Genomic DNA, 21191 nt, shown 5'->3' with positions numbered 1-21191 from the left:
TAGCTCACTTTTTTTACTCTTTGAATATGAAATCTTAGACATTTTCTTTTCATCAAGGTTCTTCAGTCTCCATCAGACTCTCTTGTATCTGTTGTTTTATTCTGGCTGGGGAGCATTTCTATTAATTTCTTTAAGAAATATGAATTTCTCAGTATAGCTGTTGGGGTTTTTTTTCCTTAAAATTTCTGGTTTATGCCTCATTTTTTGTTATTCTTTTCAAATGAGGAGAATCAAACTTAAACATGTGATACAAGACTTTCAGGCTTATCTTTTAGGTGAGTAGTGTCTTGTAATTATGGTATTTCAAAGAATTTGGAGATCCCATGTTAATTTCCTCTAAAGTTTTGCTTGAGGGAAAGACTGAACTATTTGACTCCCAAGGAAGAGCCTAAGTAGTGAATAAACTCATAATTACTACGTGTGTGGTAATAAAAAAAATTATATTAGAACCCCCTTTTATTCTTCTGGCTTTGAATTCAAAGTCAAGATTTGATACTCTGAAAGAAACAGCTAGACACTTGCTGAGATACTGGCATGCTGTGACTGTTACAGTATTGTATGTTTTACTTCAACCAAAGTTAACTAACTTTTGTTGTAGGCTTAAAGACGTTGAGGGCATGACTCTAAACAGTTCAGATTCCCTTCATGAGTGTGGCTTGGGGTTTCTTTTTTTGGTGACTCTGTGGGTTGCTTTTGTGATTTCTGCAATTATCCTTTTCTTTTTAAGTTACTTTGCACTTTTATGTTTTCTGTTCATTCAGCAGTAAGTATAAAATAAATCCTTATTACCCTTATCTTCTCTTTCAGACTTTAGGTTCTCTTTAGATAAACTACTTTATTTTCCTATATATTCTTTCTTTCACTTACTCCAGGCTGATGTCTCAGAACACAGATATTATCACCTATTACTTTTTTCTTTTTTGGCTTGTGCGCAGCCATGAACTATTTTATGAAAACTATGTTAAATCTGTTCATCTTATTAAGCACTTTAACTTAGCCTCTCAGTTTTGAATGCTGTATTTTATTGCTCAAATTCTTGATGAAGTATGTTTGTATTTGCCAAACTTTAATTATTCAATTGCATTTTGTTTTACTATAGTTCAAATTTGTACTTGGTTTAGTCAGTGCTATGAAGTTGCTCCTAAAGTAATGTAATCTTCATAGTATTTTCTTGGAGGTTTCATTGATTACGACTGATACTGAGCAATATATTCTACAAAACTTTTTGATGATGAAGAATATCTTTGTGATTAGAAATTAGTAGTTATATGGCAGTACACTTTCAATGTGAGACACATCTGAGATGAATGGGGTTCCAGATAGATGATCGTCTTGGTAGGTGACTGTTAATAGAAAGTTGGGGGATTTGGGTGTTTTGGTTTTTTTCTCTGATGCTTTTTCTGGTCGGCAGTAGAAGTATTATGTTGCTTTAGGACTTAAAATATTTTGCAGTGTTGATTTGTTTTGCAGGTAGTTCCTTCCTACTGAGCAAAAAGTATTGGTTTACAGAATATTTTTTTTCTAATTTTGGTTGTCTCTGTCATTTTATCAAATAAGCAATGTTTAAGGAGAATTATTGAATGGTTTGGATTGGAAGGGACCTCCAAAGATCATCTCATACAACCCCTGAATTAGACCATTTAGTGATGGCAGTCTCGTTTGTTTTCAGTGAAGTTGATATAATAGTTATTAGTTAGATTTATTAATCATGACTGATACTTTAAATGCAGTAATCGGTTTAATGGATTTTCACTGATGAACTATTGCCCTTCCATGGTTCAAGTCTTGCTCTTGAGTACAGGTGTGTATTTGACTTTGGTCTGAAACAAAACCCAATGTGTTTGCCATCAACAATGACGCTTTGCATTTCAGACATCTTTCTCCAATGGGTTTTGTTCTTATGTAGTCTTACCCTGCCCTAGAAGATTTCGTTATACCTAAGGTACGCATTAATAGCCTAGATCTTTGAGTCTTTTTCATAAGAGATGATAAAGGCACTGAAACACTGAATTATTTTGCTAAAATTTACTGGGCAAAGAAGGAATTGAGTTTTAAGTAAATTGATTAAATATCTTTCTATCACACAAACAAGATGACAAAACACTGGAGAACTGTTGCATTCCTTTTTGAATTTGTCTGTGATTCTTCCTTTTTTTCGGTCCTCACAGTCAAGGAGTAAATCAGAAACCACTGGTAAGGTTTTGAATATTGTAAGAATAAGATAATTAAACTCACATCAGGTAACTTACAATTTTTTTGAGTCTAGTGAAAGAAGAGTTGGAATCACAGAAATAATAAATTAGAATAAATATTGGGGTGTTAAGGAATAGTTTAGAAAGTTTTTTTGAAGAAAAAAAAAAGTAGTAATTAAATGATGATTTATCCCAGTTAAGAAGATATTTTTACTAAATAACAGTTGAGATTCCTGAAATAAATAACTGGACTTCAGAAATCATTGTCACAAATAAAGCCTCTTTTTAACCTCACATTTTTTGTTTGACATTTGTAAATCAGGCCTGGGTGACTGTATGTTAGCTACAAAATGAATATTTACCTGACTGGACTTTTTGTCCTGAAGTATGCTGCATATTTTTTTTTTTTTTTTGCTAAAGGTTTGTGCAAGAGGATTAGGCATGTGTATAAAGAATTTCCTGCACTGTTAGAGCAGTGTAAGGTAATTCTTTAGTTTGTATGGGAAAGATTGAGGAGAAAATTTCCTGTACGAGAAGAATATTTGACACTTAATGTCCATTGGTTCATATAACACTTGCTTTTCTTTTACTTCTTGCCATCTTCACTTTTTTGTGATCCTGGATTTTGTTGTCAGCCAGGTTTAAAATCTTTAACTCTTGTTTTCTTCTTAATGCAAACAGTTTAGCATTGTTTGTCTGTCTTTGCCAAATATTTATCTTTGTCTCTTCAATTTTTTTTGACAAGTAGAAACACTTGTCCGTGTACTGTTATCTCCTTTCATGCTTGCAGTAACTTCTTTGTCTCTGAATTTTTTACTTCAAAACTCAATCTAGTGCATATTCTTTCGAATACAACTCACGTCATTTAGACATTCACTCTACTGTATCAATATATCCAATGACTCTTATCCAAATATGTTTAGCTGTGTTCTTACTTTATCTTCATCCCTGTTACAGCATTGATCATTTATCTTTTCCTTGTATTCCACTGTTGATGATGAGCTCACTGCTGGGTTTTGTCCTTCTGTCTTCCTCATGTAAACATATTTTCTACATTTTTTTCTATTTCAGTTTCCTCCTCACCCTTACTCTCTGGCTAGTACAAGTTCCTTGTCTTGATTGTGTGAAATTCTTAATGGTTGGTCTCTTTCAAAACTATGTTGTACAAAGAAGTGGTCCTGTCTGTCCATGAAATTCTCACTTCTTCCAAAGGCCAAGGCTTACTAGCTTCGAGTATATTTATCATCTGTGGTGGTGTGTCCTTGACAGCTTCACTCCCTCTGTTTTCTCTCATAGTTCCATGAAATACTGGACAATTTCCTCCCAGAAGGTGAAGAGTTTCTCATATTTACCTGCACGTAATTAATATTGTCCCCTGTTCTAGCTATTATTTGGTCATCTCGAGTTTCAGATTCTTTTTGACTTGAGTGGCTTTGTTTGGGTGGCATAACACGATGTCTGCCTTGAACATTGATGACCATGCAACATGTGTCAAGTTACAGCAGAGACAGAAAACAATATGCATGATTGTTTTAGCTGTGTAGTTGGCTGTTTTTTCTTTGCTTGCTTTTTCCCTCTTAGTATAAATCTCAGCATATTATGTGGCTTTTGAGGAGCAACTGGGGCTTTCCGTGGCTATGTGAGCTAATCTAACATCTAACATCACTTCCGTTCCACTCCATTAGAGTATGTTTTTTCTTGGTACTCCAGGCACTGACAGTGTTCTGGCATGAGTCCACTGACTCACCTGGGGACAGCCCTACTTTTCTTATCTCTTGTTTAGGCCATCCAAAGCCCCCATTTGGCTGCCAAGGGAAGATGCTGATAAATTCAGAAAAAGCAATGTTCATTTATATATTCTCTTGAGGGAAACTTAAAAGGAGAAACAGCACCATGGGTAATCTTAAATATAAAGAACAGGCAAAATAAAGGGATTTGGACCATGGAGATGCAATTAAAGTTCACAGGAAAAGAACTTGGGGATGACAAAATAAAAGAAAAATATAGGTATGTTGAAGAAAGCAAAACATAAAAGCTTCTAACAGCTGGTTTATTGGGAAACATGACTTCTAGACTAGTTTTTCAACAATAACTCTTATGAACCTTTTTTAACAACAGATTGTCTCATAAATAAATAGGAAGTCCCAGTTAAATGCTATTCTATGTATTGGTTAACAGTTGAGTAGGACTTTTTGAAAATAAGAACAAAAAGGAGTAATGGTGATCAGTTTCTCAAATACAGCATAATCAAGAATGTGATGCAGTAATACAGTGGCATTAATTACAGGCAAGCAAGGTTATAGCCTTTTAAGAAATATAGTGTGAGGGGAAAAAAATATGTGCTTATTTGAAAGACTGCTGGAGAGTTGAAAAATAAGCCATTGTTAATCCTAATTGGTTTTAAGAAAGCTATAATAGATGTGTGTGAGTCAACATTTGCTCAATGCTTTTTGAATGTAAACAGTAATACAGTGGCATTAATTACAGGCAAGCAAGGTTATAGCCTTTTAAGAAATATAGTGTGAGGGGAAAAAAATATGTGCTTATTTGAAAGACTGCTGGAGAGTTGAAAAATAAGCCATTGTTAATTCTAATTGGTTTTAAGAAAGCTATAATAGATATGTGTGAGTCAACATTTGCTCGATGCTTTTTGAATGTAAAACACTCAAGTACTAAAGATTATCTTACATTATTGTTCATTTGTATTAATTAGATCTGACTCATGTTTCTTTCTGACATATTAAAGTTGTAAGGGTCATGAAGCAACTGATAAGGGCATCTTATTGTTTGCTTGTTTGAAGCAAACTTTCTGAACTTTCTTCTAAGTTGAAAGATAAATGCAAAGGAGAAGTTTACAATAGCCTAAAGTTTGTAAGTTTCAGGCCTGCATGGAAAAATGAGCATAGAAAGAAACCTCTCAATATGAGATCTTATGGAAAGAGAAAAGTGATTTTTACTTACAAAATCTTGATGTGAATTGATTTTTACCTGCTCAGTCTCTTAGAGATTTAATTCACTCATTCTTTCATACCCATACTCTTTTTTCTGAGCACCATGATGTGCATGTCCAAGCAGTCTGGCCAGGATCACTGATGTGCAGCACAGAGGACAAGGGACTTTCAGAGCTTGAGCATCTAGCAGGCATCCCTGCACCTCTCGGGCCTGACATCTCAGGGTGCTTTTGGAAGCACAGAAGTGCATGGCAATGTTTGGTCCCATATCAAGGGGCTCCAGATCTTTGCCCGCACCTTCCCCAAGTTATTTTGGGATACAGTTTGTATAGATGAGTGTCAGAATACTCAAAATATAACTGATTCTTTAGAGTTGATTGTTGTTCTGATAGGTCAGGCTTTCTTATGGTTCCAGCTAAGAATGTTCTGTAACTACAACTGCCCAGCAGCACGCATCCACCTCTCCCCACTCTCTTGCCCAACACAACAATGTTAAGGCTTCAGGCCTATCCATACCAACATATGTCAACCACCTGTTGCACCAAGCACCGTTCCCAAAAGTAGTTCTGATTTGGTTACACTGCATGGAGAGAGCTGAATCCAGTGGTAGGCGTGTAGACTCTTCAGTGCCTGTAATCCTTAGTGATGTAAAATAGATCTGGACATATTTAATTATTAATATGGTTTTAAAGCCATAAATGCAATTCCATTTAAAAATCATAATTTTGATGTTCTTCGTAAACAGTTTTGATTTAAAAAGCTGCTAATACTTGTCAGAATGCTATTAGTAGACATTTGACCTTGGGTGTAGGCAACTGTACTAGCAGTCTCACACCTGAGAATAGTGTCTCAAGAGCTATGTGTGATAGCTCCTTCTTTATTTCTTTTCTTAAAACTTGAGGTATTTGAAAATATGTTCCCATATTGTTTGAGAGTGAAAAAAAAAAAACCAGATTTTTCCTTGATCACTTTTATTTACTCAAAGATAAAATTGAGGGAATTATGAAATACTGTTTCAGAAATAATTAATGCCCAGACCTTGTGAAATATACTGATAGCTAAGCCAAATAGAATTTGGCAAGCAATCCTCACGTGGCTTCACAGCTTGTTCGTTGATGGATGTGTTTTTAATGAGTTCGTACCAAAGGAAAAGATTTCACTAGAGTAAATTGAAGATTAGAGTGAGGCCTGATGAAGGCTAGTTTGCCTTAAATAATTCAGCAGACACTTAAAATGATCAATTCCATATTCAGCTGATGGTTTCACCTGTATGTCCTCACTGAGGATAACTCAGAATGTATTCATGTTTTTCACTGTTGTCTGGGAAATATCACACTATCGCTGTATCAGCCATACCTAGGGACATTTCAGTTTGTTTAAAATCCTGAAGTAGTGAGGTGCATCTGTGCTGTGAGATATTTTGACTGTGTTAATTTCAGTCTGTAAGCCTTACCTCCTTCTGTTGTCTTCTGCAAGTCATGCGTATCTGCTGCTCTGCCTTTTCAGTGTTCTCCATCAGTAATCCAGCCTTTCCAGGAGTGTTGCTGAAGATTAACTTCCTACTGTATGCCATCTGTGACAGTTAAAAAATCTTCATGACAAATTGCAGTCAAGTTCTTTATGTTGTTTAGAGTGAGAAAATCCTTAACTCCCATAATGGTGTCTTTCAAACCTTGAACCTAGATGGGGTGGAGTACCAGGATCCAGAAATATCTTCTGAAAGTGGCCATCATGATCTGCACCGATCTGAGTGTTTGCAATTGGATTGGATTATGTTAATTCTTCCGTATCACTGAAAGATTGTGATGCTGAATCATAGGGGAATATTCCTTTAAAAGATTCAGCACCAGCAGGTCTCTTGTTCTGGTAAAACTATTTTGTGTAGCTAAGTAAAGAGTAGGTTAAAATCTTTGTCTTATTGTTGTCTGATGTTAATTCAGATGGCTGGAGGTGGTTGGTTGTTCTTTCTTCTAGCACACGCATAGGCTATCTCAGTTTTCAGATGTGTCTACAACTTCAGATCAATGAGGTTGTTTGTCTGAAGGGTCCTCATCTTTTGCCTCCAGCCTTTCACTTTGCAGATTCCTTTAAAGGTCTCAAAAGCTTGTCCTGAATCTGATTTGATGTTTTTGCTTCACTAGAAATGTAAGCATTCCTCTAATGTTCATGTGATTTGAACATTTTAAGAAAAACACTTCTGTTTTGAATAAGGACCATGATCAAAACAGGATCCTGCCATTTTGACTCTTAGCAACTTAAAAGGTTTCCTGGAATTTAGCCACCTAAATTGAGCAAGGCATCCAAATGACTGGCTAACATAGGGCAGCTGTGCTGAAAGAATCTTGAGGCTACCTCCTTAGTACCTCTTGAGTACCTCTTAGATCCCTGGAGCTTGAAATGACTATACAGATATTTCTTCCGTTCCAGCTTCAGACTTTAGAGCTCAGCCCAAGTGCTTTAGGATTTACTTTCCCTGTGATCATTTTGTAGAATCGGGGAACTTTGCCCAAGATATGCAAGCTGTCTTCCACAGAATTCACTTATGTGACACTTCAAGTCAGACTGTTCTTGCCACGGATTATCTGTGGTTCCAAATACACTAAATAACCACATAGATAAAACTTCCACATTCATTATTTAATTCTCCATTGACAAGACTAGATGACCTCTAGGGGTCCCTTCCAACCCAAAAGATTCTATGATTCTATAAGACTACAGAAGATGTACAATGGAATGCTTTTCTCCTTACCAGTACTGTCATCATCATAGACACATACCTTCCTGCTTAGGTTATTAACTTGTTGGGTCAGTAGAGAAGACTATACTAAATATAACTGTGCTAGAGATCTGAGCTTTTTTGAAACGGGTCATGTCTGTCACATCAAAGACATCACAGGTGGCTGCTATTGTGGTCTGTTACCACTGTGTATTGCTTAAGTAATTACGTAGCATCAAATTCCACTTTTATGTTGGAGTTGTTATGGTGGCTCAACCTGATGGAAATTACTAAGCCTGCTGTCATGGTTTTAAGACATTCCCATCCTGATGGGTTCCTTGATAATCTGCCTATACCTTCGTGGCCTGTATGTTGGGAGGCTCAAAGTAATAGTTGAGACTGATTTTTCATTAGGAGGTGGATTTCTGGTAGAAGCCAGACAGAAGATGAGGCATTTATTTTAGAGCTAAGCTGATCAGATTTTTTCATCTGAAATACAGCTAGATCTGTTTGACTTTTCTCCTTTTGGTTTGATATTATATTATTCTATTTTAAATTCCTCAATGATTCTGCCATTGACTTCTGGTATAAATTTATTTATTTTTGCTATCTGGTTGAATTAGAGGTTTTACAGAGGATTTTTACCTATATTAAACTCTTGACTTGGTTTCCCATGAGGAAAGCTTTTCAGTCTAGTGGCATCTGCTCCATATGTACCTTTTAATGAAAATAGCTTTTCTGACATCTGTTAGGTCTGCTAAAAATTGAATAATTTGGGGAATTCTTCTACCCTCCCACTCTTGGATGATTCCTTTTTAGGGAAATGCCATTGTCTAAATTCAGCTTGAAGAAACAAAACTGTCTCTGCATTCCATTCTGATCAAGATGTCAGTAAATCTAATTGTATTTTTGAATAAGACAAATAAACCACCTCTTTCTTTTCATAGTAGAACATACCAATCTCTGAATTTCAGCATGAAGGCTGTAAACTCAGCTTGTTTTGACAACAGTGTTGTAGCCCCTGTTGGCAATTTGGATGTATTTCATAAGATAGGTGACTTCTGGAGTATTCAAAAGGAATGCCCCCATTTCTGAGACCTACAGACTAGCTTTGCTGGCCCATCTTTGCTGAACATAAAGCCATCAAAAACAGTACCAGGGATTTTCTGCACTGTACATCAGTGCGCTGTCATCCACAAGATGAGAGAAGGCTGCCTGTGTGCAGCTAGGAGGTAATTGATAGGCGTTGTCCCTGTGTCACTTACAGTACACTCACTTCTCTTCTGTCCTGAATATCCTTTAGGAAAATCTTTGATTTGCAAGAAATTGAGTCAGTGGTGCAAATTAAAGTTGTTTATCCTTCAGGCTGGAGAAATAAAGTAGCAGGATATGCCCTCTATCGGTGCTAGTAAGGCTGAAAAGTCATCAGTTCAATTGTTTGCATGTCCACATTGCAAGTATAAAGACTTTATAATTTCTTATAAGTAATTTTAGTTTTGAGTTGGCAGTTCTTGACTTTATTATCACTTACTTGGGAAAAAAGAGTGGGGCTATTTCCACATAGCCATAAAAACACATCAACAAAAATACTGTTCCATTATCATGTATTGACTTCCCATATGCTGAAACAATTTTTGGTCTTTCCAGAATGCTGGTGGTCTTCACTAAGATTTGGGCATGTTGACTGCCCATTTCAAATTGAGCAGGGTGTTCTTTTTTCTTCTTCAAACATGTGGTAAATGGGCTGTTAAGGTATCAGTTCTTCCTTACTTGGATTTTTTTTCCAGTGCCTGCGTCTAAAGATAAGTGTTAGGAATTCACACTTCTTTCTTTTGCACTCTGTAGAGTTCAGTGAGGCTGCAGTGATGGAAACCATATGTTTTCCACAGGGGATGCCCTTGCAGTTTATTTTCTTAGTTGGCTGTAACTGGTATTTTACTTTTTTGGATGGGAACAATTTCCAGTGGTCTGACAGCCTCTGCACTGTTGATCCTTTAAGGAAGGTATATTGTGAAACTGGAATCCTTGCAGTGTTTTTCTCTATGAGGTTTTGGTAAGAATGAAGTGTCAGTGTAACTTCTGAGACATGTTCCTTTACTTGATATCAACAAAGCAGAGAAAGTACTCATTTATGAGATGGCACATTCTTTCAGATGCCTTCTGAGTTATGCTGTATTTGAGAGAAACACCTCTCTGCTTCTGGATAAAGGGCTGTGAGAGCTACTACTGGATAGCTCAACTCAGTTATCAATTCCCATTTGGACTTGCACATAGTGAGAGTATTCTTGTAGACTACTACTTGAAAAAGAGAACATTTCATTACCCATACACTGAGTTCTCTGACATGTATAGGTCCACTCATTCTTTAGCTTTCTACTTCAACTGCCCTTTTTAGTTAGTCAGATTGTCTGTTTTCAGGATTTCATTGTAAGGACATAAGCAGACTTACGTACTTATATGCTGAGTATAAAAAAGTATAGAGCATGAACATAAGCCTCTCCACATTGTGATACTTAAATTCTTAGCATACCTTATGATAAGGTGTATGGATTTTACCGTTTGAGTATATTTGTAGACTACATGTCACAAAGAAAGCTACATATTGCTAAGGGAACTCTCAGTCTCCTCCCTTCTCAATTGATTTAGCAAACAGGTAGACAAATAATACCAACAGCATGTGTTTTACATTAACTGTGGTTTGTATATAATTATATATATATATAATTATATATAACATCTATGTTTAAAAAACAATAATAAAAAATGCCAATGACATTTCCATTTTGTTTCTGTCACGTGCTTCTATTTCTGATTTTCAGATTACATAGTTCTGCATTCATCCTTAGGGCTTACATACAGAACTTCTTAATTTGTTGTAGTTCAGCTGGTTCTGATGAAAACATCTTTCATACATATGTGCTTGCTCAAGTTTGTGTAACACATCTTTGTGATCTAAAGTACCTGATTATTTCAGGTTCAAGAGTCTGCCTGTCTGAGAAACCAAGAGTCAATAAATGCATCATCTGCTGGTTCTCTGGGATCTTGAGTTTGGTATCACTTAAAATCAATGCAATTTACACTTTATTTTGTTAGTTCCCATGGTTTGATATTGGTAATCTATTGCACCCTGAGTAGGGACAAATATTAAAAATCTGGATAATTTCAATGGAGTTTTATGTTTATTCTAGTCTAGTCTCAAATTTTTTTCCTGAATGAAGAACAAAATTTAAAATTAAGAATATTCTTCTCAATATACTGAGTGGTAGTAGTACATGTATAAATCTAGTAAGTGAATTGTTTGAGGAAAAGGAGTTAATACTGATTCTTCCTGATGGAGCTGGGAGAATGACTGTGACACTTTCCTCTGTCCAGTACCTTAATATTCTTTTAAGGTATTTATTCCTAAGTTACGTTTAAAGTTGTAATAACACTGTGTTCATTTTAGGTGGGTTTTAGATATTTCCATTTCTAATTCACTATGAAATTCCCTATTTAAATTCAAGTCCCATTATCCTTGTTTTACCCATTCTTAAGTAAGTATTTTACCACACTATTTGCTATTATTTAGTGTATGATGAGTACAGAATATCTTCCTGTACTTGGTACTGAGCTAACATTCCAACTATATACATTTTGTTGTTTTGCTTTAGGACCAGGCTGGAGGCAGTCTGGGGACTAAAGCTCAGTAGTGGAGTTGATTTTTCAATCTAGTTTCATCTGAAAGACATCCTGCTTGTGTGCTCTGCTCTGTGATGCAAACCCAAGTGTGCTTAGTGGAAAGGATTGCTTATTTTACTTCAAGATTTCTTATCTGAACTAAAATGCAAATGGTATGTTGACTTCAATGGGACATCATCAGGTGGTTGCACTGCCAGGCAGGCATTGCAGAAGTGGCTTAGTAGCATAAAATGTTAACTCTACCTGATTTTATTTTCTACTGCTGTCACAATAACAGCAATAAAATAGACTGTAAATTCCATCCTCCTCTACTTCTATATCAAACCCTTTGCATTAGACAGCCTTCAGTATCAGTTTAAGATAACTGGTTTGACTTCACACTGAAATGGATGAAGAGCGTCACCATTATCCTTTTCACTGAGCATATTGTGGGATAATCAACACTAAATGACTTGTGAACATTGAACTGTCAGAGCTATTTTCACATTGATAGAATAGATATGGGTTGAGAAATATTCTGTAAAACCTTAGGTATCACTGTGGTTTGGAGGGGAATATTTCCAATTTAAAGGGAAACTTTTAAGGCCACTGTATGAAACCTATTACTTTGTCGGAGAAGTGTCAATATTATTGCTTCTTTTCTTGCATTGACATAGTACTGAAAATTTATGTAGCATTGAGATAGCTGGAAACTGTAACATGTTTTTTATTTAAAAACCAAAACAAAACCTAGTTTAGGATTTCAGGGATAGTTGAGGCGTTATTGGTTTGAACCTTACCTTGACAAGGGAAAATACAAGTATGGGGAAGAAGGTCTTCCAGAATTCATCAATAGGTGAGAAAACAGGGATAGGGAAGAAGCTTGTGGGAGAAACTGAGACTAGTATTTCTCATGTGCAAACAGAACCAGAGAACAGGGAGGAAAAAAACATGATTTCTGCTGTGGAAGAAGGAAAATGGAAGGAACATATAATGTCTGATAGGGAGAAAAGGAGGAGAATGGAAGACAGAAAGCTTCTGGAGTTGTATGTGATGCCAAACCTAAAAAATGTTTGAAGATTTCTGTGATAGAGTTGGAAGGATGAATAGTACATTGGAAACTTGGGAGATGGAGGAATTTAATTTACTGAATGCATTCAATGTTCCTTGTTTTAAAGAACCAATAACATTTGGAGTCTTGTTGTTTGGGTATAGTAAATAATGTGCAAAGTATCTCTGGGGCAGGAATTCAGTGGCCTAAGTTATATAGGAAGACTGATACTTCTGTTGAAAATCCCTGACCAGCAAACCATAGAAAAAGCAGAGCCTTGTGTATATGATCTACAGAAGCTACTGTTTTCCTCAGACCATTTTTCTAATTAACTGTATAAGGTCCAGTAGTATAGTGGGGTATGAATACTGATATATATTAACATATGCTATATTAAGTGTTTCATAGCCGAGATTTTTCAAAACTGTTATTTCCCTGCAAGTTCACAGTGAGCTTCTATTGAAATCAGCTTTTAAACATTTGCACCAGAAAACAAGATTTACCTTGTTTTCGTACATCCTGAGTTACACAAAATTTGTGAACTACTTTTATTACTTTGCAACTACTGGGTCATAAACTTGGATTAGTTTTATAGGATTTGGTATATGAGTTGACAGATGTGATATATGATGACACTTTATCTTTTATTGCTTACACATACTAGTTATTGGGAAAGGATGGGGGCAGTTCGTATTAACCACAAGATGGGATTTCAGTTGCTTACCCAAGTGTCTCTCATTCATTCGTTCATTTGCTATCAGTTATAGCAGATATATTGCTTCTTCAAGCCTGTCACACCAATAAATCATTACAGATTGTATGCATTTGTACAGTGCCAAAGTGTAGCATGAATTTTAAAGGAAATCTCCTATTTTCTTTTCAATCAGATGAGCAACGTGAAGAGACTACGGCCACGGCTCAGTGCTATTCTTTTTAAGCTTCAGTTTGAGGAGCAGGTGAACAACATCAAACCTGACATCATGGCTGTCAGTGCTGCCTGTGAAGAGATAAAGAAGAGTAAAAGCTTTAGCAAGCTGCTGGAACTAGTATTGTTAATGGGAAACTACATGAACGCAGGTTCTCGGAATGCACAAACCTTTGGATATAATCTCAGCTCCCTATGTAAAGTGAGTTTTGAAATGTCAATGTTGAGTATTACATTCACTTTTTAATTTGTTTTTATTATGCTACTTAAGTACCTTGTGTCAATGTTTTTCCTGCAGTTAATTCTTCAGTTCGGGGTTTTTTTTTTTTCGTAATTCTTAGCACTTGGTGGTGGTTTGAACAATACAGCTAATCTGTGTACAGTCATCTTGAGAGTGGTTTACACTTAAACTTTTAGAAGAGTCCATTTTGAGGCAATAATAAAAAACCCTAACAAAATAAATAAGGTTATGGGAGGACCATAGCATTGTGATCATAGTAGTGTTGTAGCCTTACATGTCTGAGCACTTCTTAGACTGTAACATTTTAATCTAGTTTAGTACAGTTATGTTTTCTCTTCTATATAATTTTTCTCCTTATCTGATTCTCTTTTGTTGTTGCTCAGCTTTATCAGTGCTCTGTTTCTTCTTATGTTCCTTACATTTTCACTATTTCAACTTTTATATAAGGTATATATAAGAGACATCTATACTTTCCTGCGTGTTAATTTATAATCAATTCCAATCTTAATTGCCTTCCTCTTATTTAGTGTCTTTTATTTTTTTCCTGTGCCCTCTGGGAGGTGCAAAATCTGCACAGAGTGCACATATGTGTAATACACCTTATGAGAAAGGAGTTATTTGGAAGTTTGTACTCTTCGTCTTCTCTCAGCTTCTTCAACTTTTTACACAATAGAGAAAATACAGTTCATTGTCTTACATATTGTAAAATCACCCTTGCTCTGCCCGTTTCAGAAGAATCCTTTCACTGTGGTTCTCGAGTGTTGAATGTGATATCTATAACTTAAATATTCATAGAGAATAAGACCTTCCCTAGTCTAAAGCAAATATTGAAGCATGTGTCAGCCACCTAGAGAATTGTAGCATAGATGAAATTATCAAGTTAAATGTACAATTTGTTGAGAAACATGTTCAGAAGGAAGCTACTATAGGTTCTCTCTCCAATCAGGTGCATTTACTTCTCAGGTATGATATTACAAGAATCTGTCCTAGGTCTGTATTTTTAGTGCACAAGACAACAATAAAAGAAATTTATTTATGAAAACAATATGAAGATAATTGTTACAGACACTTTACAGAGCAGGATCAAAATTCAAAAATTATCTTGGAGAAATAATTTAAAATCTAGAGGATGAAAATTTTGAAGACTACCATGAAGTACTACAGATAGGAAAGTGAACTGATATGTGCAGATAATGAAAGTAAGGAGTGAATGGCTGGGCAGAATTCCAGAAAATTTGCTTTAAGTCCTGGCTAACTCTACAGTGCTCTGGCATTAATTACATTTGATAATACAGGATCTCATAGTTAACTTAGATTTGCATGCTTACAGGTTATTTAGCTTTGTAGGAGGTTACAACATTCTGTTGGAGAGGAAAAAGTGGACCTTCTGTGTATTATAAAGATGGTAATTATCTACTACTTACTTTGTGCTCATAAGCTTTTAAGTGAAGTCTTGTCTGAATTACTGCAGAAAATATAAGACTGGTGAGAATCCTGATTATAGTAACATGAAACACTTGTAAACTGAGAAGAAAAGCATTTGGGTGTATTTAGTTTAGAAAAGAAGGAGAGGAACATGAGGAGGACATAACAATGTCCTTTTGTTATTAATTTATTATAAAGAAGGTATTTGAACATTTGTTTTCTATGTAGCTAAGATCAGAGATGGAATAGTAGGCTTTGCTGGTAACAAAAGAAGTTTGCTTAAAAGTTAAGAAAGCTTTCTAGCAGCAAAGATAGTTAAGAACTTGATAGTGAAGAAGATTGTGGAAAGCTTTTGAAATCTAGGTATACCAATAATTCTCAGAGTTGCCATGAGGCCAAATTAAGAACCAAAATAAATAATATTTTGAATGGAGTATTTAGTTTACTAGTTGGGAAGTGTGTGCATTTTTCTTAGAATCGTGGAATAATTCAGGTAAGAAGGGATGTCAGTAGACATCTAGTCACTAGGCATTGAGCACCTTCTGCTCAAGAAACATGCTGATCACTACCAGTAGTCTGTAGGTGAAGTAGATACAAAGCTATAAGGACCAAAAAAGGTAATTTGCTCCCTATTATAAAAATGCTTAATACAGTGTAATTAACATTATATGATTTAGAAATTATGATACTGGTTTATTCCTTTCATTAATTTATGCATAAACATATATAATAATACTCAATGTTCCATTTACATAAGAAATATGCAAGTAAAAACCTCAAAGTTCCAAAGACAAAGATTTCATATATATTTGATTTTGCATCACTTCAAATTGCTAGTTTGTAAATACCAGACCATTGTGCTTAAAAACTTTTCAAGGGGGAAGATAATACAGCCCTTAATGGTAGTTGAATATGAGTGTATTGATGTCCCTGCCCATGGCGTGGGGGTTGGACGAGATGATCGTTAAAGGTTCCTTCTAACCCAAACCATTCTATGACTAGGAAAGAAAGACCAACTGTTACAGATATTGCTGGGAGACAGAGCAACTATCGCCACCTTAGAGAATGTGAAATTTCAGATCTCTTCCACTAGATATCCCAGGATAAGAGCAACTTACAGTCGACTACTTGTTCTTTTGAAATTTGACAGATTTTCAGAGAATCACGGGGAGTTTGCATTTACTTTCCTACGTTTGTAGTCAGTATCATCTGAGAATGTTATATTTTTATGTTATATTTTTCTATCATCTCAGACAAATACTGAAAAAGACCCAGGTATTCAGCACATCAGCCACAGTTTTCTTCCTTCATGATACGTGGTGGCATTCCAATATATCTGCAGATCTGATGGAGAATTGAGATTCGATTTCTATTCCAATTTTTCTTGCTTGTGTCAGTATTGAACAGCTGGGTTTTAGAGGTAGCTCTGGACTATCCAGTCCAAATATGTATCAGGATACTAGTCACCAATTCCTAATTCACCTCATCCAATTGTGGCCTCATTTAGGAAGTCCGTGAGTGCCAAGCCTTCACTGGTTATGAAATTGTGTCTTACACAGACAGATCACTTTGTCTGGAAACACAGAGGTAAAACTATGTATGTGTAATTTTTGGGATTTTATTAACTATGCATAGTGTTTTGGTTAATGCTTCATCTCCTCTGTTCTGAGAATAATAAACTTGTTCAACTATTAAAAATATTAGTATTAAAACAGGAAAACACCCACCCAAAGCAATATTCCTTCAAGGCCCAAAACTAGAAAACTGCAAATTGCAGACTGCTTGGTGGTCTGCACAGCAGTTTTCAGTATGGGTTCTGAGAACTTAAGAAATTTGCAGTGGCTTCTGTCCTTCAAAGATGTTGATTTCTGTAATACTTGAAGAATACAGAATTTACCTGCTCTTCTTCATTGGTGCCCAACTATGCACAGGCAACTATATGAACTACCCACTTTGCAGAAGACAATTCCATACCTTGCCTTCTACCTCCATCATTTAGAAGTGAACCATAATAGTTCTTCTGCATCAAAGAAGATGCATGCATATTCTCAGAAGAGAGATACGATATTAGTATGCTAATACTCAATAATTTATTAAATACTGATATATTAAAGTTATATGCATGTTTATAACTGGTTTATTTTTAAAACTAACTTTTGTTAACTACATGCATTAGAAGCAGTGTCACATTGTAGAAATTTTGTGTGATGTTTCAATTATTGAGACATTTCTTACTGAGATTACCAGTAAAGTAGAAGTAACTTATTTTATAATACTGCATACAGTAATGACCCTAGAATATATTTTTTGCTTTTGAGATATGTGTTCCATTTTCTGTTTATTTTGAAAATTATGTCTCGCATTATAATAAATCCACTTATCTGAAGGCGAACATATATCTTATGGGATAGTATATCTTGTCATATTTATTCAGAGGATATAGTTTTGATCTTTGAAAATAATCACTAAGTTTTTTCCGGTGAAGTATTAAATATCAATTTCAGTGATAACCAACATCCAAAATTCTCAATTTTAATTTACATACAGTATCGGAAAAGCAAACAATATACTCTATTTTTTTTTTTTTTTTTATCCAAAATTCTCAATTTTAATTTACATACAGTATTGAGAAAAGCAAACAATATACTCTAATTTTTTTTTATTTTTTTTTTTAATTAAAACACCCTTTAAGTGATCCCTGAGGGTATTGGTAAGCACAAGAGGTGTGAAAAAATCTTTTTTAGGCTATTTTCAACCATGGGAAAACTGTGGTTATATACGTATAAACAATTAATGTGTATGTATATTTAAATTGGGACTGATCTTGCTCTCGGTTCCTTATTCAGAAGTAATTCCCATATAGCTTTGTGTCTGGTTTTGAACCCTCTTTGGAAAGGAATTATCTTTTCTGCCTTGTTGCTGTAGTTACTCTTATGCCATTGAGCATTGCTGATCACTTGTATTTTTCCTGGTAACCAAACTAAAGAACAGTCTTGAAGTTGAAACAAACTAACATGAGTTTTCTACTTGTTTTGTGCTAGTTGTAATACTGCGCTAAAGACTTTTTCCCCGATACTCAGATGTGCAGGTCTGTAAGCAATTGTGGCAGCTCTTTAGTATATGTGTGCATACTTTGTATGTACATGTATACTTTTTCTGTTAAAATGTTTTATGCAGAAATAGTTTTTAAGTACTTTCATATACTTTTCATACTTTCATATGAGATGCCATTTTAAAATGACATTATACGTCATTTGCTATTTCTAAAAATCTCTCCAGTGATTTAAAAGAGTAGCTCAAACAGGAGACTACAACAGAAACGTTATAACTGAATGTTTGCCAGTTGTCAATTGTTAGTGGTTTTGCACAAGTAAATGCAAGTTTTAAAATGGACGGGCTTAAAATAATTGTATATGTGTAAAGGGTTCAGAAGGAAAAGTTTGTGTTGAAGAATTTTACAAGTAAAAGTTTTTAAACAATAAAGCCTATGAACTCTTGTTTGCCCTACTGAGAACTGATAACAAGAAGAGCTTATGCCAGTTGAGGTTGTAGCTTCCACTGCGTAAATATTGTTAGGCTAGAGTTAGCTTCACACAATAAGGAAATCATGTCATGGAGTGGATATGTGCATCATCATGCATTGTTAGATTTTGCTGATTTAGCTCTGATTTTTTTTTTTTTTTTTTTTTTTTACACTGTAATGAGTCTATTGAGTTTTGCAAATATTCCTATATTGCTTAAATAATTACATTTTTAAAAGAGAAAGGTGTAATGGTTTTGAGTACAGAACTCAAATATTGTGTAGTTTTAAAAGATATTTAATGTGAACTTTGTAGGGATTTTTAGCAAGGGGGGAAATGAAACACCCTGTTTAAAAGAGCTGTACCAGTTCAACAGTTTGTTCTTACCTTTCTTGGCTTCAGAATTAATAACATACATTAATTATCAAAACAGTCAGAAGTAATCTTATTCTCAGTGTATTAACATTTCTTTTTTTCTCTTTAGCTGAAGGACACGAAGTCAGCAGATCAAAAAACTACATTGCTCCATTTTCTCGTAGAAGTGTGTGAAGAAAGCTATGAGGATGTCCTGAATTTTGTTGAGGATTTTCAGCATTTAGATAAAGCTAGTAAAGGTTTGTATAATTAACTAAAAGTTTTGACTCTGATTGCATTACAGTGTCTTTTATGTGAGATGCTGTTATTTTTGGCTAACATTATTTTAAAAATAAACATTAATAGTCTATATCATAGATCAGCAAATTTGAGCTGGTGAGAGTGGTCTTGAAGATATTTATTGTTTCATCCTCTAATATTTACTACAGAATTTCCCATTATGTATCTTCTAGCATATCTTCTAGAATTATTGTCCAAAATATATTTCTTTTGAAAGTTCTTTTTTATTAACTGATCTTAAAATATTTCCAGCTTTCAATCTTCTATATGGTAAGTGTAATAGAATCACTCAGTGTCTTTTCATTCAGAAATGCAGAAGGGCTGTCATACCATCACTTTTTTTTTTTTTTTCCTAATAATGAATCAGAACAGTTTTGTTTTCCCTGCATATGATTTTCATGCAACAGTAGTCTTGGAAGTCTGGAAAAATAAATTCCTCTTTTTACTGCTTCATCATGCAGCATAGAATGTGGTAAATCTCAATATAAGCAGCAATTTTTTGCAGTTAATTTCTTAATAAGGAGTGCCTTCTCCATATTTTATCACAGCTTAAGTAATTTAAACTGACTAAGCATGGAGTTAGAAATTGATGCCACCTCAGCACTGTCATACTCTTGCAGGAAGAGAAGATTGGATGGACTGTCTCAGTTAATCATTTTTTTAGTTTATGTCAGTTCGGAGAATATCACTGTTTATCTGTATCGCTTTGTACAGTGTCACTTATGCCTCACTTAGTCTCCCTGCCACAAACCACAGGTTTACAAAACCTGCACCTGATAGAGAACTTGAGATAGTGGTCACGCACATAGAGTTTGCTTTCTGTTATCATGGTTCTTAAAGTTTCCAATTTTAGTTGGTGCATTATAACCACTTAGAAGTTCAAGTATTTTTAAAGAGCTGTCAAATGCTTCAAGCCCTTCATCTAACTGTTTGTACTGGTAATAGAAGGAGTTTCTGCTGTATATAAATTCAGTATTTTGATGCATTATTTTCATAGAACCCAGTGTTAACTAGTCACTGATTTTTTCATTACTAGCATATCATTTCCTCTATTGTGGTTGAATTTTGTATGTCATCCAGAAAAGCTAAAACTGAAATGTTCCTTTTCAGAAACCATTATTTCAGTGTAGGCAGTCATCTTATATGAAGCTGCTGACTGTCTTCTGGAAAGCTTCTGAGATATGGAACACTGACCATTCAAAGAGTATCCAGTAAAATTATCAGTTAGTGCAGGTTTTCTCTTCTTTTTTAGCTATCTGCTATTGACTAGAAAAATCTTTCATCTCAGTATGTTGTAGGATGGAAATCAATGACCGTGTTTTCAAGTTTGTATACTGAATTTACTTCAGTGTATTATGAGATGTATTTTGCATTTCAGTTTTACTGTATGAAAAAGACAAAGGCTTAGGATGTCTTTAACAGATTAGCATATCAGTGTGTTTGTTTATACTTGTTTCCCTACCTGCAAAATTCCATTTTGTTTTGAAAGACTCCTGCACTGGAATTATCTAGACAAACATGCTTATTCCAGAAGAAATACTGGTTGTGTTAGAACAGAATCTGGGTATTGAGGGCTTAGAGCATCTCCTCCATTCCAAGAAACTGTACTTAGTGATTAACAAGAATAATCTGTCCTGGGTTGTATTTATTGGAGGCAGTCAGAATTCTAGTAGATTTGGAAAACCACTGGATCCAAAGGTTACATCTAAGAGTTACAGAATGCTGATAGTATATCACAGAATCGCAAGGGTTGGAAGGGACCTCGGGAGATCATCTAGTCCAACCCCCCTGCTAAAGCAGGCTCTCCTAGAGCATGTTACACAGGACTTCATCCAGGCGGGCCTTGAATATCTCCAGA

At 35.1% G+C, this 21191-nt stretch overlaps 1 protein-coding gene across 1 annotated transcript in view; it reads left to right on the top strand.

Moving 5' to 3' along the window:
* The window catches only part of LOC104124841 (protein diaphanous homolog 3-like), a gene marked incomplete at its 5' end in the record, with an annotated part of 133877 nt that overhangs the window by 5697 nt on the left and 106989 nt on the right, over positions 1-21191 (top strand). Inside the window, 2 exons of the mRNA XM_009637216.1 lie at positions 13455-13694; positions 19164-19293. Of these exons, the coding sequence (XP_009635511.1) occupies positions 13455-13694; positions 19164-19293 (370 nt within the window). The remainder of the gene's footprint in view (positions 1-13454; positions 13695-19163; positions 19294-21191) is intronic.

This window comes from Egretta garzetta, unplaced genomic scaffold (genome assembly GCF_000687185.1).
Source record: "Egretta garzetta isolate BGI_Z169 unplaced genomic scaffold, ASM68718v1 scaffold104, whole genome shotgun sequence".
In the NCBI taxonomy this organism is placed as follows: domain Eukaryota; kingdom Metazoa; phylum Chordata; class Aves; order Pelecaniformes; family Ardeidae; genus Egretta; species Egretta garzetta.
Note: the sequence above shows the minus strand (reverse complement) of the source record. Positions and strands in the feature narration are given on the sequence as shown.